The following is a 23,114-nucleotide window of genomic DNA, read 5'->3' as shown; positions in this document are numbered from 1 at the left end:
AACAACAAAAAAACCCACATAGGTGAGATCAGGATTTTAGTAGTACAATGAAAAACAAAAAGGAGAAGATGGCTCCATGAAAGAGGGGCTGGAGGACTATCAGAATGGTTTTCTAAAAGCAAAACCCACCTGGAACAACTCTAAGGTATCAGCCAGCAGGGTGTGAAACAAGCAATATATATACCGAGCTTCCTTGGATGTTCAAAGTAAGTATTATTAAGGAATTTTAAGTGAACTAAAACAGAACTACAAACAGGACTGTATGACAAAGTATGTGTGCATTAAGTGAGTTAATCAGGGTTACAAAAGAAAAATCTAAAATTTCAAAAATTAAAAGTAAAAAATTTAATTAAATAAACTAAAAAAAAGTGATTAAAAATTCAAATCAACAGGTGTAAATTAATTAAATAAACAGGTATAAGTTACAATGTTTTATAAAAAAATCAACACCTTGCTGGTTGAAAGTGAAGACAGAATCAAAATCCCTTTCCCAGGCTCCAGCTCAACTCTGTGCTGTTATGACTTGTCTGGCTATAAGGTACTGGGTCAAAAGCTAAGAGTCATCCCATTTTCTAAGAGCAGAATAAAAAAGGCAAGTAAACCTTATCTTTGCATACATTAACATTTCATCATGTGACATGTTATTTGCTAACTATGCAAAAAGGTGTATCAAATAATCGTGATCACTGAAAAGACTTCCATAAAAACCATTTTCAAAGTCCTTCAGTAATCTTATCAATAAACTAGTATACCTTAGCAAGTGATTTCACAATAGGATTCTCCATAATCCCCTTGAGAAAAATTAGGTCTATTTCTTCTGCTCCTGTAGATGTGGGCAGCTCCGTAAGGTTTTCCAAAACTTGCTGCATTTCTGATGAGACAAAAGCCAGATAAAAATTAGTGAATACATAAATAAAAGAATACTCAAATTCCAGACCATTATAGAGTAAGAATATAAAGCCATACAAATAAAAAGAAATTAGCAAAACTCTTTTGGAAAATCTTATTTAAAAAAATAAATTGTTAAACACTGAGTTTCACACTGATCCCATGAACTGGATCAATGTTTATATATGGTTTTGATTTTATAAAACTACACCTAATAAACACATACTTAAAACTCATTAGCTTTTTTCACCCCAAATTTGAAGATACTACCTAAGAGGAAATGAAAAATCTGAAGACTTATACGAAGTATAGAGATTAAATTAATAAAACACACACAAAAATTCCCGTAAGCCCAAAATCAGATCACTGGTAAATTCCACCAAACATTTAAAAACAGAATTAAAACTAAAACTTGACAAACTTTCCAAATAATGTAAGAACACTCTGCTTTGTGGGGTGGGGTGAGGGAGCTGAGACAGGTTTTCACTATGTAGCTCTGGATGGCCTGGAACTCAAGAAATCCTCCTGCCTCTGCCTCCAGAGTGCTGGGACTAAAGACGGGCATCACGATGCCCGGCAAGAGCACTCTTGTTAGTTCATTCTGTGAAACTAGGTACTTTGGTTCTAAGCCCAGACAAGTTCACTCTTAAGAAAATTACAGCTAATATCCCTTAGAAATATAGATGTAAAGATAAAATACTAGCTAAATAAACTAGAAATATATAGAAAGGATTATACACCAATATCAAATATAAATAAATTATCCCAGGAATGCACTATATGAAAGTCAATCAATACAACGGAACAGAACCCAAGGGCATTTGAAACAGATACACAAGAAAGTGTTTGACAAAATCCAAAACATTTCATGTGAAAAAACAAAACACTCCCAAATCCCTCTCCTCCTCCTAAAAGCATTAACAAAACTTACAAAATAAATTCCTTACCCAGTACAGCATATCTCACATCTATAAAAAAAAATATGAAGGTAACATCATACTTAATGGCAAAACACTACATGTTAGAAAGGAACAAGGCAAACTGGCTCCCCCATTACTGAAAAACCAGTAGTGTTTCTAACCAGGCGATTAGATAAGAAAAAGAAACACAGAGCATCGAGTAAAGGGGTTAAATGTGACTATTTCTTTTAAAATGATAAGCTCTCACATATGGAAATCCTAATACACAACAATAAAAACCTAATACATATCTCTTTTCAGCTACATTATTCTAGAGAACACATACACAGATAAAGAGGAAGCCTGAGGGCATTTAACAAAGGGTAACAGCAGACTCGACCCAACTGACTAAATGAGGGATTCTGCTCTTTCCAATATTACAGGCAACAGAGTCTGAACTGCTTCTTACAGATGTGTCTTCTGTTACTTTATGGTTTTGAACAGAAACAAGGGTAGTTTTTTCTTTCATCAAAGTCCTTTCACACCCAAATGTCCAATAAAGTACTTTCATGTTTTAAAACAAAACAAAGAAACCCTAAACAGAAGACAGAAATACTCCAAATATTAAAGCATGAAATAAATCAGACATAGTTAACAGCAGGAGAACACAAGTGTATGCAAGTTCTTCCTGTACGACAGAAGCCCTGCCATGGGAGCTTTGAGGAGTTGGGCCAGGCATCAGTAAAGCAAGGAGGTGCCCTCAATTTATTCAGAGTCCAGGAAGAAAGGGAAGTCTCAGAGTTCAGAAGAAGCTATTTGAACATTCCACTCCTCCATAATGCCTAAAGGAGAGACCTTTTCATCAGATTGGTGTAGAAAATGAGACTTTAATCTGAGTGAGAGAAAAGATAGTATTTAATGTAGTTCTCCAATCTCAAATATGAATAAATCAAGAACTAGCATTTAGGAAATCCACCTCCATGAACAAGGTGTCAAATTCAACAAGCATAAGCACTAAGCTCCAAAGAGCCACTGAGATGGGGGTGGGGTAGGGTGGGGTGGCAGCGGAGGAGGAAATGGAAAGACAGGGAGCTGGGGCAGGAAACAAAAATGCAACCAGATAAAGCCGAGGGAAGGCCTTGAAAAGAGTAAAGGGCTGCAGATGTAGCTCAGGAGTAGAGTGCTTGCCTAGCACTTGGGGCCTGGGTTTGATTCCTACCAAAAGAGGGAAGGGCAAACAGCAAGGGAGGGTATAGTGAGGGAGACAGAAAACAGGAGGAAACAAACCACTGTGGATCAATTACAACCTCTAAGGGGACAGAGGAGACTGAAAGGAGAGAGAAGGGTGAAGAACTGGGAGGGCAAAGACAGTCAGGAGATGTTAAAAAGAAAACCAAAAAATCCTTAAAAGAAAAAAAAACGAAAGATTGAACTTCACAAAGTGGAAAAATCAGAAATGCAAAGGGTGAGTGTCTAAAAGGGGAAATAGAAATCAGTCAGTTACATTACAATTAAAATGTGCTAATAAATAGCTATTTCATTATGAATTTTCTGAGTGGCTATATATCAGATCAAAAGAGAAAATCAGTAATTTCCCTAAAGGTAAAATATGATGTTCAGGTATAAGGAAATCATAAAATTATACTATATGTCATTTTCAAATGTATTGAGGGCCATTTCTATAATAAGAATCACTAAAATATAAAAGATGCCAATTCTTTTCAAATTATTCTTTAAGAATGAAACATAATAGATATTCCAATAGGATTTTTTTTTCTTTTTCCGGAGCTGAGTTCTGAACCCAGGGCCTTGCACTTACTAGGCAAGTGCTCTACCACTGAGCAATCCCCAACCCCCTTCCAATAGGATTTTAAGTTAAAAAGTTTACTTGAAATGGAAAATATAGAAAGCTAGCTACTACATTTTTAAAAGCATAAATATATGGGGTTTCCTGAGCTGTGCAGCACTGTCAGAGCAACAGATAAATATTTTAACTAAGTACCTAAATAAAATTCAGTACACAACACAGCAGACTGATTACTGTGTCTATTCCCTTCAAGACTCCTTCTAGAATACCAGCAAAGTCTTAGTAGGAGTTTAAAAAAAAAGATGAAGAAAAAGAATGGCTAGGGAGAAACCATCAGGCCAACATAAACATAAGCTCTAAAGCGGGAGAAGCAGAAACTCAGACGAAGGAACGAGCCAACCCTCCTCTCACACTATTTCTTTGGATCTATCCATTCTTTCCTTAGCTATAATCGTATCTTGCCCAGACTATTACTGCAGCCAATCTATAACTATTAGCTTCCTCTTACTGTTACAAATACCTGAGACAAGCAACTTAAAAGAGAAAATAGTTATTTGGCTTACGGTTTTGAAGTTTTCATATAACCAACTGCTCCATGGCTTTGGGCCTTTAATAGCATACCACAGCAGAAACCCAATGCATAGCAGAGCTGTTTACCTCATAGCCAGGACAAGAAAGAAAGAGACCAAGGTATCAGAACTCCTCTTGAGGGCATGCCCCCCAAACTCCCATGAGGCTCTACTTCTTAAAGGTTTTGCCACCTCCCAATAGTACCATGGGTTGGGAACCTTTGGGGGGGGGGGGCATTACAGATCCAAACCATGGCAATGACCCAAAAGGAAGTAATTAAAAGGTAGATTTTAAGCCATTTAATACATTGTTGGATTCAATCTACACAACTTTGTAGCTTTAACCACCCAATCCTTCCTTAGCCTTGACATAAAATCCTCTCCTGTTTACACCGTTTATAGACAACCACCTTTGCACAGCCTATTCACATTCATCTTTCAGAAGCAAAATTTCAACCTCACTGGCTGCTCCAATTATGGTTTCTCTTAATATACATATATTCACAGTACTCCATAATTCTGACAAACCCATATAATTATATGTGATTTTGTTCAAAGCACAGTTTCCTGTCAAATCCTGAGAAGTGCAGAAATCATATGTCTTGCTCCTACCTGAATCCCAAAGAACTAGGATGCAGTTTAGTACATTATAGGTTCTCAATAATGTATTTCAGTCCCCCCAAAAATGTAGCATTTCAGTGTATCTCCACAACCACAGTTTTCAAACAATGTATTCACTCCTATGCATTATTTCACAATGTAAGGCTGAGTGCTGTGTTTAACTGTCTATATTACTGAAGGGGAGAAGTTTTACAGTAATACTTTCTACTGTTATACTTCTAAGCACTATAGAACACCATGTAAAGTAATTTTAATAAAATGAACGACACTTAACTATCTATATTCTTTTCTAAAAGTTCCAGAACAGAACTTTACAAAAGTGTTTTTACTTAGTTTTAGAACTGTAAGGAATCAAGTGAAATATTCTAAGTATTCAGTTAAGATTAGATTATAATTTAATATTAAAAATATTTTTGTTACCACATTTGATGCTATGTTCACACCCATTTAATTCAAGAAACTAAACTTCCCAAGGGAAAATATGACAACTTAGGTATTAAATCAAGATGTTAGAATTATTTATATTTTAAAAGTAATATAATCACATACCTGATACCTGCTGCCTAATTTACAAAAATCAGTGAATTGCCACATTTAAAAAAAAATCTCACTACATATTTGGAAAAACTTTATGAAAGCACCAAAAGTCATTTTGATAATTTTTATGTGCTTGTAATAGAGCAACAGAATTCTTTTATGAAATAAAACAACAGGAAAAGACATAATAAGAAGAACCCACTGAAACAGGGATGCTTCCTTCAGACCAGACTTTGGAGGAAGATCGATTACTGTTGGGGGCTGGGCAGGGCCAAGGTCCTGTGTATATAACAAGGAGTGCAGTACGCTTGTTCCCTTCAGGTCATGCTTGGCAAGGCCAGCAATGGTCTGGCCCCAAAGCTCCGGGAGGCCTGGGCCAAGGCCTTCAACTTGACATTTTTTCCTGTAAAGATGTGGTAAAATGTTCAGACACTGAGATGTGAAATGCTTTGCCTACTAGAGGGACTTGAACTCTTGGAATTTGCTGTCTGATGCTCCTTACTGATTTGTTTTCTGCTTCCCCATTTGAGGGGTACATAAGGATCTATCATACTAATAAACTTACTGGCTGGGGTCATCAGCCCTTGTAGCCCTCCTGACCCCAGCTGATGACTATTTTTCTCATTCCCTGCCCTTCTCCTTGGAGTTCAGCATGAACCCATAAAGAACACTGATCTGGTTCAGAGCTTGGTAGTTATGATCACAGAATACTGGTTAAATAAATAAAAAGAAAACATTTTATAAAATGACAATATACTGTTAAGATTCATGCTCCAAGATTCCCATTTAATTATACTGAGCCAAAGAAGAAAAGTAGAAATGTAAATGTGCACAGTGCATTTCACCCTCTCTTCAGAACTTCTTACACACTTAGATGAAGAAAACAAACAAAAACAACAACAACAACAAAAAGAAAACGAGGGACGCCATTTCTCCTCTAAAAATTCAACTTAGAGAAGTATGTGTGTGATGTGCAGGCATTTAAGTGAACAGCACTTTGGAATGGCTAAGAGCTTCCACTCTGCCACTTGTCTAGTCCTGAGAACTTGGCTACATGACTCAGCCTTCCCAAGCCAGCTTCTTTATCTGTTAAATAGGGAGTGCCAGAAGGTCCCCATGCTAAGTGATACAAGAAAACTCTCCAATAGTACCTTATGGCACTTGTAAAACCAGGGCCAGAGAGGGAGAGATAGGAGGGTCTCTGAGACTTGCTGGTCAACTGGCCCAGCCTATTTTACAAATTGTAATTCACAGTCCACTCAAAGGTTCCATCACAGAAACAGGTGAGTGGTTCCTCAGGAATGACTCCTGAGTGAACTTTGACCTTTAGATATGTACACACCCACAGAAAAAAAATTAAAAGAAAAAAAAACAATCCAAAGCATAGCAATTTACTTACACAGTTTCTGCAACTTTATAAAGAAAATCTTTTTTTGTTGTTTTTAATTTAAGCAGTGGGGATCCCCTTTGCTGATGATTAATTCAGAAAGAGCACACTGCCATGTTTTTAATGGACTTACCAATTGTAACAGAGACTAGTATAATTTTCTGGCACTTCTTTTTAAAGACATAGTTTCATGAAGTCTAGGTTGACCTAGAATGTCTGATCTTCCTACCACAGCCTCAAATTTTGGGATTACATACAAATGCCACCATCCCCAGCTTCAATCTCAGTTCTTAGAAACAATTTCCAGGATATCCTATGCTTTCAGAAAGATGTCCTCTCAAACAGAAAGAAACAGATTTCATAAAAAGAATTTTTAAATTAATAAAGTCTAGTCAGACACAGTAACACATGTCAGTAATTCTACCACTTGGAAGGCTAAGTTAAGATCAAAATTCTGAGGTCAGCCTAACAGAGTGAATGCCAGGTCAGTCTCTGCCACCTAGTACAACACTGCATCAGAAACACCACCTCGCGCCACCCCGCCACCCCTCCTCCCCACCTCCCTCCACCCCGCCACCCCTCCTCCCCACCTCCCTCCACCCCGCCACCCCACCTCCCTCCACCCCGCCACCCCTCCTCCCCACCTCCCTCCACCCCGCCACCCCTCCTCCCTCCACCCCTCCTCCCCACCTCGCGCCACCCCTCCACCCCTCCTCCCCTCCTCCCTCCTCCCCTCCTCCCTCCTCCCCCCCTCCCTCCCCCCCTCCTCCCCCCCTCCCTCCTCCCTCCACCCCACCTCCCTCCTCCCCACCTCCCTCCACCCCTCCTCCCCACCTCCCTCCTCCCTCCTCCCCTCCTCCCTCCTCCCCTCCTCCCTCCTCCCTCCTCCCTCCTCCCCTCCTCCCTCCTCCCGCCACCCCTCCTACAACAGCACAAAGACGACAATGAATTGTTCTATTCTGAATGATCGAAACATTAAAGTGTGAAATTAGGAACCCCAAATGTGAAGATAGAATTTAAATTCACTTTGAATATCTTCAGGCCTTCTGCTCTCTTCTATAAATATTTTGTTCTTAAGGAAAAATTCATACTTTTCCCTAAAGAGAGACAAAGACGAGGCAGCCACACAAAGTCCCCATGGTATAAATCTCAGCTGTCAACATGCTTCCTGGCTCTACAGAAGCACCACGCTGTTATATTTAATCTCTCACTAACTTGATGGTTTTGTGTGTGAAGATCCTGACATTTTTTCACAGACTTCTTCCTGAATGTTTAAATGCCTTATTCTGTGAAAAAGATTGCTTAAAATTTTAGTTTTGATTAATCTTGTGTGCAGCAATCTTAATTCTGTTATTGACATTAATAGTTTGCCTTGAGATTCAGTTGGATTTTCTATGCACAGTAGGAGGTAATGGTTATCGTCTACAAGTGAGAATAACTAAGAAACTTTATGGAAAAATCTGAATTGAGGATTTTTCTCTTCAAGACACAAGAATAATTTTCTTCCTTGTAACAGTTTAACAAACTTGTGTTCATTTAGGAAATTTGTTAAATTTTATTGGCATAAAATTATTATCTATAAATAAAATCTTACAGATCAACTGAGTGTGGAAACATCTAGATATCACCATCTGTAATTTTCATCATTTAACTAATTTAGTCAGATTTACCAATATTACTTATCTTAATCATTTTTTCCTGATAGATGTAGTCTATCATTATTCTTTATATAAGAAAACATGATAGGACATTAAATTAATTGTACCAAAAATTAAGAATATTCACAATTAAGTAGATAAAGATTATAAAAAAACCTCATGTCAGTTCAAGTCAATTTTGCCAGTAATAAGTTATGAAAAGCTGACTTATGAGGCTGTTTGAAACTGTGGACTGATACTTCCTTTCAGGTACTTCTCTTTCGACCACCATATCTATGCTTCTATATGTCCATCTTATATGCTTGAGGTATACCATCACTGTATACTTTCCTAATCACAACGCCTCCTCCAGGTCTTAAGTAGCAGCATATATACTTCATTTTAAAAAAGATTTATTGTATGTTTAGGGATGTTTTCCTGAGCTTATGTGTATGCACATTGTGAGTGCCTGGTGCCGGCTGAAGTCAGAAGTCAGCCTCAGAGCCTTGGAATTGAGAGCTATGGATGGTTATGAGCCATCATGTAGGTGCTGGGAAGTCATTCCTCTGCAAGAACATTGAATGCTCTTAACCACCAGGCCATCTCTTCAGTCTCTTATATGTCACTTTTACAGAGCTGATTAAGATTTCAATTTGCATGTGTAAAGAAACAATACTTTTATGTGTAGACTAACACACTATCTAACCTATTTATATGAAACACTTAAGTTGTCTAGAACTACTTTTGTTATTACAACTGTTGTGTAGTTTTATGGGTATGTCTATAGGTTAAATTTCTGGATGTGGAATTTCTCTATCAGACTTTTTATCAATATGGTTATAAACTGGCATTTCAAAAAACAATACCAACTTATAATATGCTTTTGTAGTTATTTATTTATTTATAGTTAGTTAGTTAGTTTTTCGAGACAGGGTTTCCCTGTGTAGCTTTGCACCTTTCCTGGAACTCACTTGGTAGCCCAGGCTGGCCCCGAACTCACAGAGATCTGCCTGGCTCTGCCTCCCAAGTGCTGGGATTTCAGGTGTGCGCCACCACCACCCAGGGTAATTTATTTTTTAAAGTTCTCTAGAAGTTAAGTGTAACTACATATAAAAAGTATATATTTTGATTTATATATATATATATATATATATATATGTATGTATGTATATATTTGCAATACTACAAGCCTTAAGATAGTAAAAATATTCATCTCTTTCAGAAGGACCAGAAGTACCCCTTTATTATCCTTCCTGCCCCTGACCCCTTACATCCCTTTTACCACTGTATATAAGCACCCACTGCTCTATACTACAGACAAGTTTGTTTAGTTTTGTTTACTGATATATTCCAGCACTCAACAATCAATATTCCCCACCAATTACAAGGATTCAAAGTCCACAATATATCTAATAAGATCTACTAATGATTACTTTGTATCTGAGAAGATCTATGTAATGATTTAGATCGTCTAGCCCCTCGCTTATAATTGCTCAGCTGATCTACTCTGTATTCCACATGGTTTATTAAAGCCCCTTGTTATTATTACTGTACATTTGATGACATTTCCTTGCCTTTCCGGTAGTTCTGTTTCATAAAGGTGGTTGATATGTCACTTGGTACACAGTTAGTTATAAATGTTATCCTGTATAAAAATATGTCCCTTTTTATTTTTTCTTCCTTTTTTACTTTTGTGTGTTTGGGGGGGGATGGGGGCTGCTTTTTGTTTGTTTTCAACAGTCTCCTTGTAACCTGAAAATCTCCCCAAGGATGGTCTTCACCAGCTGATTCCTCGGCGCCTGCCTGAGTGCTGAGATGGGGGTGTGTGCCCCCATGCCCAGCTGTTCCTTTCTCACTCCTACTGCTCAGGAACCAGTGTTGGACTTTGCCTGGCATCAGCACCCTGCCCGTGCCCTCTGCCTCCATTTGCCTGACACCTTTTGTTAGCCCTTTACTTTAACCATTCCAGACAATTTTGTCTTAGGTAATATCTGAGATACAACATATTTCATATAGTAAGATTTTACTTATTTGATAAACTGAAAATATTTCTTTAAAAATGACTAATCCCAACCACATCTACAATGATTACTGCTGTGTTCTGTGATATTTGATATAGTTTCTTCTATGAGAAGCATATTCTTTCTTGTTTATTAAAGTTGTTTATATTTAGGGGTCTGTAACTGTGTTTTAGTATTTGCTTTCATAATAGACCTTCCCACATAATGTCCTTACTTTTCTGGGTTTTTTTTTTTTTTAACTGTTTATTGTATTTGTTACTAGGATCTTTCAAAAAATCCATTATTTTCCCTGACTCTTTTCTCAATTTTTTTCATTATTTCCAACTTGTCATGTTTATTTATACTCTTGCTTATGAATTTAAATTGCATTTGTGCCAAGTAAATACCAAAGAGTAGCACTGGTATAAGTTTAGCATCGTTAAGAAATTACTAAGTTATTTAATATGTTCACAAATGCCATTCAAGTCTGTACCACAAATATGCCACCCACTGGCCAATACAGGACTTGAGTAGTGGCCCACCAGTATTTCAGTACACAGCATCTTATAAAGTATGTGTATGTTGTAGAATATTATTTTAAGGTGTGTTACATTTGTTTATGCTGTTTAATGGTTTGTTTAATGACACAAAGATGTGTTGTATTTGTTTAGCTCTGTGAAGCTGTGTTACTGTGCCTGTCTTAAACACCTGATGGTCCAATAAAGAACTGAATGGTCAAAAGCAAGGCAGGAGAAAGGATAGGCGGGGCTGGCAGGCAGAGAGATAAACAGAGGGAGAAATCTGGGAGAAGAAGAAGAGGGAGCAAGAGAACAAGGAGAGGAGGATAGTAGAGGCCAGCCATAGAATAAGAGTAAAAGGAAGTAAGAATACAGAAGTAAGAAAAGGGAAAAGCCCAGAGGCAAAAGGTAGATGGGATAATTTAAGAAAAGCTGGCTAGAAATAAGCCAAGCTAAGCCTGGGCATTTATAAGTAGGAATAAACCTCCATCTGTGATTTATTTGAGAGCTGTGTGGTGCCCCCCCTCAAAAAATCCATAAGAAAAAAACTAGCAAAAACTACCAACAACATTTTGGTGTACCCTACCAACAACACAATTGACTTTAAAGAGTCTCTTCCACATCTCTCTTTCTAAACATCAAGCAAAAAGGTAGGGCTTTATTCATTCCACTGTGCCCACAATTTCTACAACCAGATACATGTCCAAGTTCAAGGAGTGAGACAACACAGCAAAACAAAATTAAATGGGATTTGCTCCATCCTCTTGGGACAGTTTCTACAAATGAAGATGAAGTCCCTTCTTTCCTTTTGAGTTTTAAGTAATTTTATAACCACATCAACACTGTTGCCAAAGGATCCTGAGGACTGAGGGACAAGAGATCAGCAAAAAGGAGGTGGAGAGGAGGGAGACCAGGAATGGGAAAAAATGGGGAAGGGAGGGAAGAGGAAAGATGGGAGGGATAGAAGCAGGGTGGGGTGGGGGTGGATAAGGAGAGCGATTCTTACATTCCTGGTGAGGATTAGAATAAAACCCATTAGTTAATTTTGCAAAGCTATGACCAAAATCCCTGGGGAAAATAATTTAAGGGGAAGAATTATTTTTATTCATGGTCTAAGAGGGTTAGGACCCCAGTTGTGTATGGCAGAAGAGGTGTACTTCATGGCAGACAGAAAACAGGGATCAGAGACCAGCAACAACCTTCAAAAGCAGCCCCTCTCGCCCAGCTCCCTCGAGCTAGATCAAACCTCTTCAAGTTTATGCTCCATTTTAAACTCCACCACCAACAATGGACCAAGCTTTCAAAAGCATGAGCCTCGAAGAGCCATTTCATACTCAAGTCATGAGCTTCTCTCCCTGGCTTTCCAAAGGCACGCAAGCCATCTCATAATGCAAAATATATTTAGTTCATCACCAAGCATCCTCCAAAGTCCTGACAGTTTAAACAATGCTAAAATGTTCGTTCAAAAATCTCTTCTGAAACTCAAGGCAAACAACTGTGAGCCCCTATAAAAACATTCCCATTCCAAAAAGAGGAGAATGGAAGAAAAGCTAGGAATGATCAGACCAAAGCAAGACTGAAGCCCAGCAGGAAAACTCTTCCTGGAACCCTATGTCTAACATCATACATGAGCTCTAAGAGGTGTAAGGCAGTTCATACCGCCTCTCTTCTGGGCTGGTGCCACTTGTTACCTGAGGCTCTTATCAGAAGGTTCATGTTTCAGCATCTCAGATATCTTGAGAACACCACTGCAGTTCAGACTATCCACAACTTCACATCCTGTCCTCTTGGGGCTACCTGCAGGATTCCAACTCTCCTACACATTGCCTGGCCTCCTTAGTCTTCCTTTGAAATTTGAATGGAAGCCTCTTGGAATTCCTGCAGTCTACACTGAGCACAAAGCCAGAATCATGTGGTAGACAGTGAGGAGGTCTACTGCTAGTCTGTGCAGTAGCTGAGTAGCTACACCCACAAAAGCCCTGTCCAAGCCAGAGCACCCAGAGCTTTCTTCTCGGCTTTTCAAATGAGTTTGAAACCTTTACACCTTAATCATTCAAGGAATAGGATCTGGTCACTTCCTGAGAAACCTCACGGCTTTTTTCACACATTGTTCAATTTCTTAACTTTTTAATGATGGTAATTGATAAAGAAATGATAACTTTTTAGCCCTAACTTTACACTTTGAGCCATGCTTCCTGCTTCAATTCTCATCATAAGCTGGGCAAAAGAAACCAGAAACCATGGTGTCACAGACTTCTACATTGTCCTGAATTTTCTTCCATCTCCACCTCCCCACAAAGGCTATCATTTTTAAATCCAGCCTCAATCAGAACCTTAAAACATGCATAAATACAGACAAATTATTTGTTTCAGCAAGTAACATGAAAGGGTTCTAGCACAATTCTTGCTAGTGTCCTCATTACCATAACCTTATGGGGCAGCCTTTCCAATTCGTGTTTCTATCTATACTCTGGCTTCTGAGCTCTGTCCGGAATGGCCCACTATATTCCGATTACAGCATTCTAGACTATCTCTAAACTCTGAATTTCTCTCCTAAAGCAATTCTAAAGGAACAAGAACTATATGGCACCAACAACTGAACTCTAGTACTAATTTCCTGTGTTCATCTTCAGAAACTTAGCTGTGACTGAAATAAAAGAGGGAACAGTTCCTGAAAGGAATTACTGATTTGGTCCTACAGTTTCAGAGGGGTCAGTTAGTCTGTGGGCCTCACTCCTTTGTCCTGAAGTAAGGCTCCCCACCACGGCAGCAGGAGCACATGGAAGAAAGAGCCTGTTCATCTCACAGCACAAAGAATGCAGAGACACTCCAAGGACTAAAGATGGGGCACATCATCCTTCAAGGACATGCCCTCCAGTGGCCTATTTCTTCCAACCCTACCCCACCCACCCAAAGAATCCAGCATTTCCCAAAACAGTACCACTAGACAGGGACCAAGCACAGCTTCATCACAGGAGCCTGTGAGGGTAGTTCCTATTAAAACCCTAGATGCCTTCCCCACTCTTCAAGCCAGCGCTTAAGCATTTTCTTAGGCATCCTGACGAGGACTAGCTGGTTCTGAGCTGTTCTGAGTTCTGGGGAAGGCATGTCAACCCCACATCCCCACAAAGGTAAACCATTCAAACCAGCACTGATTTAGTGCCTCTTTGCAGTATCTTCTCCATCTGCCAATTTACTCTCAGAATCTGCAAACGGCTGTGCCCTAGATGACTGTCCTGGTTTATAGGCACTCACTGTGGAAAAGACAGGGTCTGCTGTGCTTCTTACCTTACAGGAACCCCTGTGAGTTCCTTAACCCAAACCCTGCAATGGCTTAGTGCTACAATTTTTCCAGTACTACTTCTGGCCATTTTTCTCCCCTCACTGGAATTTTTGTCCCAAGACATCCTGGAATGTTACACACTGCCCCGCCGACTTCTGAAGTTCTTCCATTACCTTATTTTTTGTCCCTCTCTATGGGAATAAAGACATTTTATTGACCTTCAGGTTTATTCTGTTTCCCACATCCGCCCCTGAACCTATCCAAAGCACCTGCCATTTCAGACATAGTACTTTCCCACATCCGCCCCTGAACCTATCCAAAGCACCTGCCATTTCAGACATAGTACTTTCCCAATCTAAAGTTTGCATTTGGTTCTTCTAGCCTCTCTCTGTTGACTCTTTCTTTACATTCTTTCAGTATATTAAAATAGCCAATTTAATACTTGTGTCAGACCTAACCTCATGCACAGGTAATTTCTATTGACTGCTTTACTGATTATAACTTAATTTTTCTATGTTTTTTCTTTTGCACTCATCATGGCAGTTTTGCTGGAGCATCAAACTCTTAACATATTGCAGTAACTGGGTTAGTTTGTTTTTCCAGTAATGTGTCTTAACCTGCCAAAATCTGTCTCCTTCAGAGGCACACAGGCAGGACATCTCAGTCCAGTTTAGCCTGGCTCCCTTGGGGCTGTACAGAGGTCTTTTCAGCTTAATGATCAGCCAATGACACAGGCAAAGGTTGTCTGTGTGTATGTGGGCTTGGAAATCCAAGTCCCTTAGCTTTTACTTTTTGCCAGACTCTCTTGGGTCTCCCAGTGCAGAAAGCATACCTCAGCTCCTTTCTGAGATTTATCAGTTAAGTTTCTGTTCACAAAAACCAAATCTATAACCTTAAACTAACAAAGCAGCATGTTTTCTTTGTGTTTCCCATTAAATTTACCACTTTCAACAGCGAAGTAATAGCTTTTTGTGTTACTTATAACTCCATCCCAGCTTGTATCATGACACCCCAACTTACTTACAACTCCATCCCAGCTTGCATCAGGACACCCCGACTTACTTATGACTCCATCCCACCTTGCATCAGGACACCCCAACTTACTTATAACTCCATCCCAGCTTGCATCAGGACACCCCGACTTACTTATGACTCCATCCCAGCTTGCATCAGGACACCCCGACTTACTTATGACTCCATCCCACCTTGCATCAGGACACCCTGACTTACTTATGACTCCATCCCACCTTGCATCAGGACACCCCAACTTACTTATAACTCCATCCCAGCTTGCATTAGGACATCCAGACTTACTTATAACTCCATCCCAGCTTGCATCAGGACACCCCAACTTACTCATAACTCCATCCCAGCTTGCATCAGGACACCCTAACTTACTTATAACTCCATTCCAGCTTGCATCAGGACACCCCGACTTACTTATAACTCCATCCCAGCTTGCATTGAGGCACCCCGACTTACCGGTAGCAGAGCTGATTATCTTAGTTCTTGTTCCTTTACAAAATACCCTGTACTGTCCGTTCATTCATCTCCTAAGGGCCATGCGAATGAAGGTTCTACTCTTTGGACTAATCTAAACCCAATCAACTTCCAAAGGACCCACCTACTAATGCCATCCCACAGAGGATTGGGATTTTAACCTAAGACTTGGGAAGGATGCAAACATTCTACCACAGAACTGATAAAGCAGTCCTCAGCAACTCACCTAGGTGATGAAGAGCCTGAGGTTAAAAGGTCACAAATTCACACTGTTCTTATAACAAATCCATCTGTTTTACAAGAATAAATGTTTCTCAAAGTTTTAACTGCTTTTTGCTCAATTTCCAGTATCTTAAAATGGCCATTTTTGACAATTTTAAAAACATATATTTGCAACCCCAACCTCTTCACGCCAGGATTACCAGAATCTGAGTGCTGTTTGATAAGGATTTCAAAGTTTTAAATTCACTGATCCTTCAGAGAAACAATTCCCCTATCAACTAAAAGAGATGACCATGTTACAGGTGATATTTCTTCTCAAGTGGCAACGTATCAGGAGTTCATTTTGGCATTACTTCAAAACATGGAAAAAACTAAAAACAATGCCAATGGTCTCAATATTGGGAAGGGTAAAATAAATGTTACTAAAGTTTACAAAGAATGAAATGGGCTTATGTGTAAAAACATGAACATTTCTCTAAGATATTAATTTCTGTATAGTCAGATATTACTAAGATAACATAATAATATATTTTATAGTTACATTTGTAGAAGATGAAGCTTAGAGTCAGGCCTAATGATAAAGACCTGCAGTTTGAGCTATTCAGGAGTCTGAAACAGGGGAACTCACAGTGCCAGTCTGAATTGCAGAGTAAGTTCGAGGACAGTGTGCACAACTTAATGATACTCTGTCCCAAATAAAAAGTACAAGGAGGGCTAGAGATAGAGCTAAGAGATAGAGCACTTGCTTGCTATGTATGAAGCCCTAGGTGCCATGCTTCCATCTCTAGCACTGTGTACAGGCATACGTGCATGCATAAAAAGAAAGAGAAATGAAGGAACAAAAGTTTAGGTTTTGTGGAGGTACAACACATAAATGCATAGGTATGCATCTGGAAAGAAATGAAATAAAATATTATAAGAACTACTTCTAAGGAAGGAGCAGAGATTTAAAGCAGGCACAATTCAAAGGCTCTCGGCTTGACCAGGGAATACCTTAAAGTTCTTACACAATTACTCTATTTCTGTGTATCTATGTAACAAAACAGTAGTTAACAAGGGCTTGTCTAACCTACACACACTACTGTAAGAGTCACTAACAGGAAGAGCTGTACAGATTCCAAAGGATTAAAAGAGAACACTTCAGTAGTCAATAAAAGTGGAAGGGAACAAAGTGCAACAACAACAGCAACAGACCTTGGCAGCTCTGAAATATCTTAGTGCTAGGAGGCTGAAGCAGGAGGATTGCTTTGAATTCCAGGCTGGCCTGGCCTGCAGAGTAAGACTCTGTCTCAAACCAAACGACAAAACACCAAACCAAACTAATCAAACAAACAACAGCCCCCAAATATAAAAATATAACCTAAAACTGAACTCTATTTGGCATCATTTCTAAGGTCAGACTTTTCTCTTTGGAGTTAATTTCCTTAACATATCCCATGCCATAAGAATTAAATTTGTACTTTTAATCACAAGTTACTTTCTTAATAAGCCCCATTCTGTCACATTAACTAATGTCTTTAAATAACTCTAATAGGTTTCCTTAAGTTATAAAACTTCTTTAAGGCTTACTATTAAATTTTAAGTCATTAACAATTACTCCTTTTATCTTGCAAATAAGAAAATTTCTGACAAAAAAATACTTTACCTTAGCCAAAATCTTTTCAGATATCCAAAAGAAAACAAACTTCAGGACAGTGTGGAAATAAGTTAAAAAATTACTTACCTTCCTCTTTTAGCTACACATACACATGAAATGTACACTAGAGTGCTCTTCCATGTAGCTCCAGGGTACCTGGTTTGAGACTACTAAGTTGAATTCTATACTGATTCTTTTAAATACTATCGGCTCAGAGGACTTATTCTACCTCTTCTTAAATGCTCCACAACTCTCTCACAAATGTGGAATGACAAAACAAGTATTTTCTGTTTACAGTAACTGAAGGAGGAAGACTTACTACTGTTGCCATGAGATACTGTTAATATCAGCACACACCTACAGGTGGTAAGTTATTAACCAAAGCCGTCAAATGACATCAGCAGTGGACGCCTTTATAATCTCCTATTTTAACTGCACCATGATTGAGTCTTGCCTTACCCTGTGGGGTCAGATAACATGTTTTAATTTCATGTTTAGGTCTCTTGTCCATTGTGGTGTTTCCCTAAATACAGCTTTGAGGCTAAGCTATTTTTAAACAGCTGCTCCACATGGAGTTATTTCTTTTTCTATATTTTCTATCCCATTTGTCTTAAAAAAACAAAAACAAAAACCCATAAGCTAAATAATATTACACTTTCTATCACTCTAAGTCTATGGAGGTATAGAGGTAAATTTAACGGAGAGGTAAATTTAATGGAGTATTTCCAGACTGCACCACAGTCTACAACTAGATCATAACTTATAAGCAGCAACCTCCTGTGTGATTCCTCCACAAAACAATCTGTTTTTCCCTTAATGAGAAGAAGGAAAATGTCCAGAAGGCTAGAAGGAATGTGGGATAATGCTCTTGTAAAGATTTGTCACTCGAATTGGTTTAATAAAACGATGATTGGCCAGTACCCAGGCAGGAAGTATAGGTGGACCAGACTGGGAGAATTCTGGAAGGAGGAAGAGCGGGAGTCAGGAGTTGTCGTCAGCAAGATGCAGAGGAAACAAGATGAGAATGCTGCACTGAGAAAAGGTACCAAGCCATGTGGCTAAACATAGATAAGAATTATGTGTTAATTTAAGTGTAACAGCTAGTTAGTAACAAGCCTGTGCTACCAGCTGAGCAGTTAAGTAATATTAAGCCTCACAGTCAACTATTTAAGAAATGGCTGCTGGGTATTTGTGATCAGGCAAATTTCTCTCCCGCCTACAGAGAAGGACAGTAAAGACAATTTGCAAGTGAAAAGCCAAGGGGAAACACAACTGAGGACTCATTTTAACATGTGCAGAAAAAAAAAAAAATCTTGAGACACAGTACTTGGCTAGTCAAGACACAACTAGTGTGAGAAAATATAGTTTCAGTCCAAGAACTGCCACTATGCCATGTGGCTTGTTATTAGTCCTGAGGGAGCCAAGACACCAACTTAGTAGGTCAACACCAACTATCATTTCCATTGTTAAGCCACCTCAGGAACTGAAGGGATCAGAAATCTTGTGGAACTTGGAAGTGGCTGAAAAGTTTACAAAGGTATAGAAACTTGCTCAGAACAGCACATAACAGAAAGAGAGTACTTGCAAGTTAGTGAGAAAAGAGACCATTTAGAAACTACTTGCAGCCAGTACTGTTGAAGAGATGTAGTACAGATAAACAGTTAAAGTGACTTACTGTTCTCTTTTATTGTCTCCCAAAACTGTAAAAGTTAACTAGACAATTATTGTTAGCAGGTATTTTCTTTCCAATAAACTGTGACGTAGAATATGAAAGAAAATAAACTATTAAATATAAATTGTTTCCTTTCTTTCAAATTGTTTGTCTCACATTCTTTACTTAAAGTAATTTTTCACAGTTATGGTTGGGGATGTAGCTAGATGTAGAGTACTTGCCTGGTATGCACAAAGCCCTGGGTTTGACCTTTAGCAAAGCAAGGAAAACATAAAAGAATCGCAAGAAATGTTGAGGAACAATAATGGATTTGCATTTTAATTATATTACTCCATATTACATAACTAAAAAAAAGTCAATTGTAGTAATTGTTTGCCCAGCTTAAACTGCTGTAACAAAGTATAGAGAGCCTCCTTCTCCATGGGGTGTACATTACATGATGCCTAGCATATGCTCAAAACCAAATAGTACTGAGCTCTGTAAATTCTACAAATACACAACTATTATGAAGCTTATGAATTAGGCACAGTATAACAGATGGGCAGTGATTAATAACACAATTATAACAACTTAATAAAAATACCATGTTCTGTCATTAGACTATGCTATTATTTCCAGATGGCAGTTGCTCACAAGTAAGTGAGATCACAGAATAAACAACTGCTGATAAAAGGGAACTACCATACCATAGCCTTCTGTTTGTTTCCTACAGTTAATGGAGGGTGGAATTATGGTAAGGGTACCAGTGTGGTTTCATGGAAGCATTATTTGAAGTTGCAGACTTCTGACTTTTCATTGCTATCCTCACAGTAGACAGTGAAGATGAGAACTCTCCTGGGTCACTTTCGTAAAGGCATTAGGCCTTACTTCCTAGAAATATCACTCTGCAAGCTGGGCTTCAACATCTGAATTGTAGAGAATCACATTTAGTCCATAATAATGGCTACTAAATGAAACCAAGATCCAAAAACAATCCATATATTTCCTTAACTGTTTTAAATAAAAATACTTTGCCAGACAAAACGAACAAATAGTTTTCCATCACTTACTATAGCATTCCTCTTTATCCACAGTTTCAGTTCCTTATAATCAACTATAGTCTGAATATATCAAATGGAAAATCCTGAAGAAAATGGCCTTCAAAATAAACCTGACACTGTTAATTCTTGCACCATCCTGCTCAGTTCCATCAGAGACATGAACTGTTTGTCTTCCATACCCATACAATATACACCTCTTGGCTGTATAGACTCTCTCTCTCTCTTTTTCTCCTCCCCCCTCTCCAGACTGCAGGCCAAATGTCCGTGTGTGCAAGTAATCTTTTTTAATGTAAAAAGTGTCCCAAATTGCAAGAGAAATGATGGAAGTACCAAAAAGAAGCTATGAGGTATTTTAAGTGAAAAAGTGAACATTTTTGGCTTCTTAAGGAAAGCAAAACATTCTGTGATAAGATGCTAAGATCTATGTTAAGAATAAAAGAGCCACGAAGAAAAAAAAGATGGAAAAAGAAATCCATAATAGTTTTGTGAAGTAATTACAGCCAACAACCATAATGCATGGCAAATGCTTAAGATGGAAAGGCATCAAATTCATGCAAAGTTTTCAAAACACAGAATATACATGGTTCTAGAACTTGAGGTTTGGGCATCTACCAGGGGCTTCAAGTGAAATCAGCTGGATAAAAGCACTACTGTATCAGTTTCCAGAAAATTCCATTTCTCTCCTTTAAGTTACATCTTTGTCTCAAAGAACAAGAGTTTACACTCTTCTTAAGAGGTCCCAATATTGTGCCTTACATAGCACAAATAATAAAAAAAATCATTAGTAAATAGATGAATGCCAGGAAATATTATTAGTGCCATGCATTATTTTTTCTTTTTCTTACTAGCTATAAACTCTACACGGGGACAAAATTTTGGATAACCAACTGACACATCAAAATTGGAATACAACGTCTCTTTGCTATTAGTTTGAGATCACAACACTATCAGTATCTGCAAGAAGCCAGAATGATCTCTTCACCAAAGATGCCTTTATCCAAAGTATAATTAAATTTAACATTTAGAGTTTTCTAGTCAAAGATCCTCCTTAAATGTTGTTGTGCTTGAATTTGACAAATTGAATTTATCTAATTTTGTCCTTGCTTAAAGTGCAATAAAATACACATTGGGTAGAAAAACACAGTGGTAGAAACACGGAAACATGGGATCTGACTAGTGGGCATCTAAAGAAGATGAGAGTTCTGGAGAAAAAGAGAGGACACATAAAATGAGGAAAAGGAAATGAGAGCCTGGTTACTTTCCAGACCCATGAACTGTAAAGTTGTTGAACTAAACACAACACTGAGCATCTAGCAAAATCAATGAAAACAGAGTCAAACTAATATACTTGACTGTAAAACTTCTGGGCACTGGGGACAAAGGGAAAGGGAGAAAAGACATCCATGCCAAGATTCAGGAATCAGAACTGCTCACTGACCACATCTAAAGACAGAGATGAAGAAGGCCTTCAATGTTTACAGCTGAAAAGTCTTTGCCTTATCAAGTGTAAGGCAATTAAATATAATTTTATGACTTGGTGATATAAAGTTTCACAAATTTAATCTACCGCTAATGTTTCCTGAGATTATAAAAAGTCATATTACCATTCTGAACATGAAACAAAGAACAAAAGAGAAAGATACATGATCCAGTCTCTAAAGGTTCAACCCAGGAGGTAAAAGTAATGCCCAAGAAGGGACAACCAGACACAGAGAGTTTGTACTGTGTACTGGCCAAGGAAGAGGCTCAGAAGTGACATGTTAAAATTGATAGATTTAAATAAGTATTCTTAAAGTTGATGAAGAAAATTAGCAAGGATTTAAATGTTGAACAGCAGTAAGTAATGTATTTGGAAAACTAAGCAAATAACTATTAATGCCAAGAAAATTAAAATATAAGGGAAAATAGTAACTATAGTTTATTAATACATACATATATATATATATATATATAAATCTTAACAAAATCCCTAATGTAGTGATGCTATGACTGGATATATATTATATATACACATGGTTAAAGGCAGAACAGAAAAGGGCTAAACTGTCATCTTGCAAAATTACTAGAATTTTTTTTAAAAATCAAGCATCAGTAATGTAGACCACTCCATTTACTTGATATGGAAATACAAACAAACAGATTTTTATAAAGTTCAAACTCAAAACAGGCATTTAGAAGCACAATAATCTTTTTTGTCTGTAATGTCCATTAACAGCTTTAAATTAAAGGCTTAAAAAAAAACAACAAAAATAAGTGCAGCTATCATGTGTAAATAGTCACTATTAATGTAGAAAATCATAAAGTTACAATCAATTTCTGGAATTAAAAATGATGTAGCCCAGTAGCAGAAGGCTTCCTTAGTAGGTATGAGGGCCTTGGTTCCATTCCCAATACTGTCCAAAACAATAATAATAACAAAAAGTACACAGATTTTTTTTTTTTTTTTAAGAAAAACCTAAAGACATTACCTATTTCATTAAAGTATTCTTTAGGTCAATAGTATGAAGTATGTTTTAGTAAAACATTCAACTAAAATGTAACATACAAAACATTTTTAAAACTCAGGCCATAAAGAATATTTCCAACTTTTAAAAGATATAATTCCCAACATTTGTAAATATGAAAATTTAATGTGAGTAGAAAGTTTTCAGTCCACTCGTTTTATTTAAGTCCTCATAGCCGCACTTATCTAGTGTCAATCTAAATTGTTCACCTTAACTGGCACACTAGCAATGTCATCCTAACTAGGTACTGGGGCTCCAAGTCCTACAATAAAATACAATCCACAGTAGAGTGCGATATCATGCTGTACTAAAATGATAGGTTTTATAAGCTAGAATAAGCCCATAAAGTTAAAGACATTTTACTCTGGCCTCAATGTTCAGACTGTTGCTTGCT

The 23,114-nt window shown here is 38.0% G+C and overlaps 1 protein-coding gene across 4 annotated transcripts in view; it reads right to left on the bottom strand.

Moving 5' to 3' along the window:
- Positions 1-23,114, bottom strand: part of Mpp6 (membrane palmitoylated protein 6) — a 104,541-nt gene that overhangs the window by 55,571 nt on the left and 25,856 nt on the right. For all 4 annotated transcript variants that reach the window (XM_036180241.1, XM_036180244.1, XM_036180242.1 and 1 more), the window contains exon 2: positions 753-871. In XM_036180241.1, coding sequence (XP_036036134.1) covers positions 753-869 — 117 coding nt within the window. In that variant the 5' untranslated portion in view covers positions 870-871. The remainder of the gene's footprint in view (positions 1-752; positions 872-23,114) is intronic.

This window comes from Onychomys torridus, chromosome 3 (assembly GCF_903995425.1).
Source record: "Onychomys torridus chromosome 3, mOncTor1.1, whole genome shotgun sequence".
In the NCBI taxonomy this organism is placed as follows: Eukaryota; Metazoa; Chordata; class Mammalia; order Rodentia; family Cricetidae; genus Onychomys; species Onychomys torridus.
This window is presented reverse-complemented; position numbering and strand designations above follow the sequence as displayed.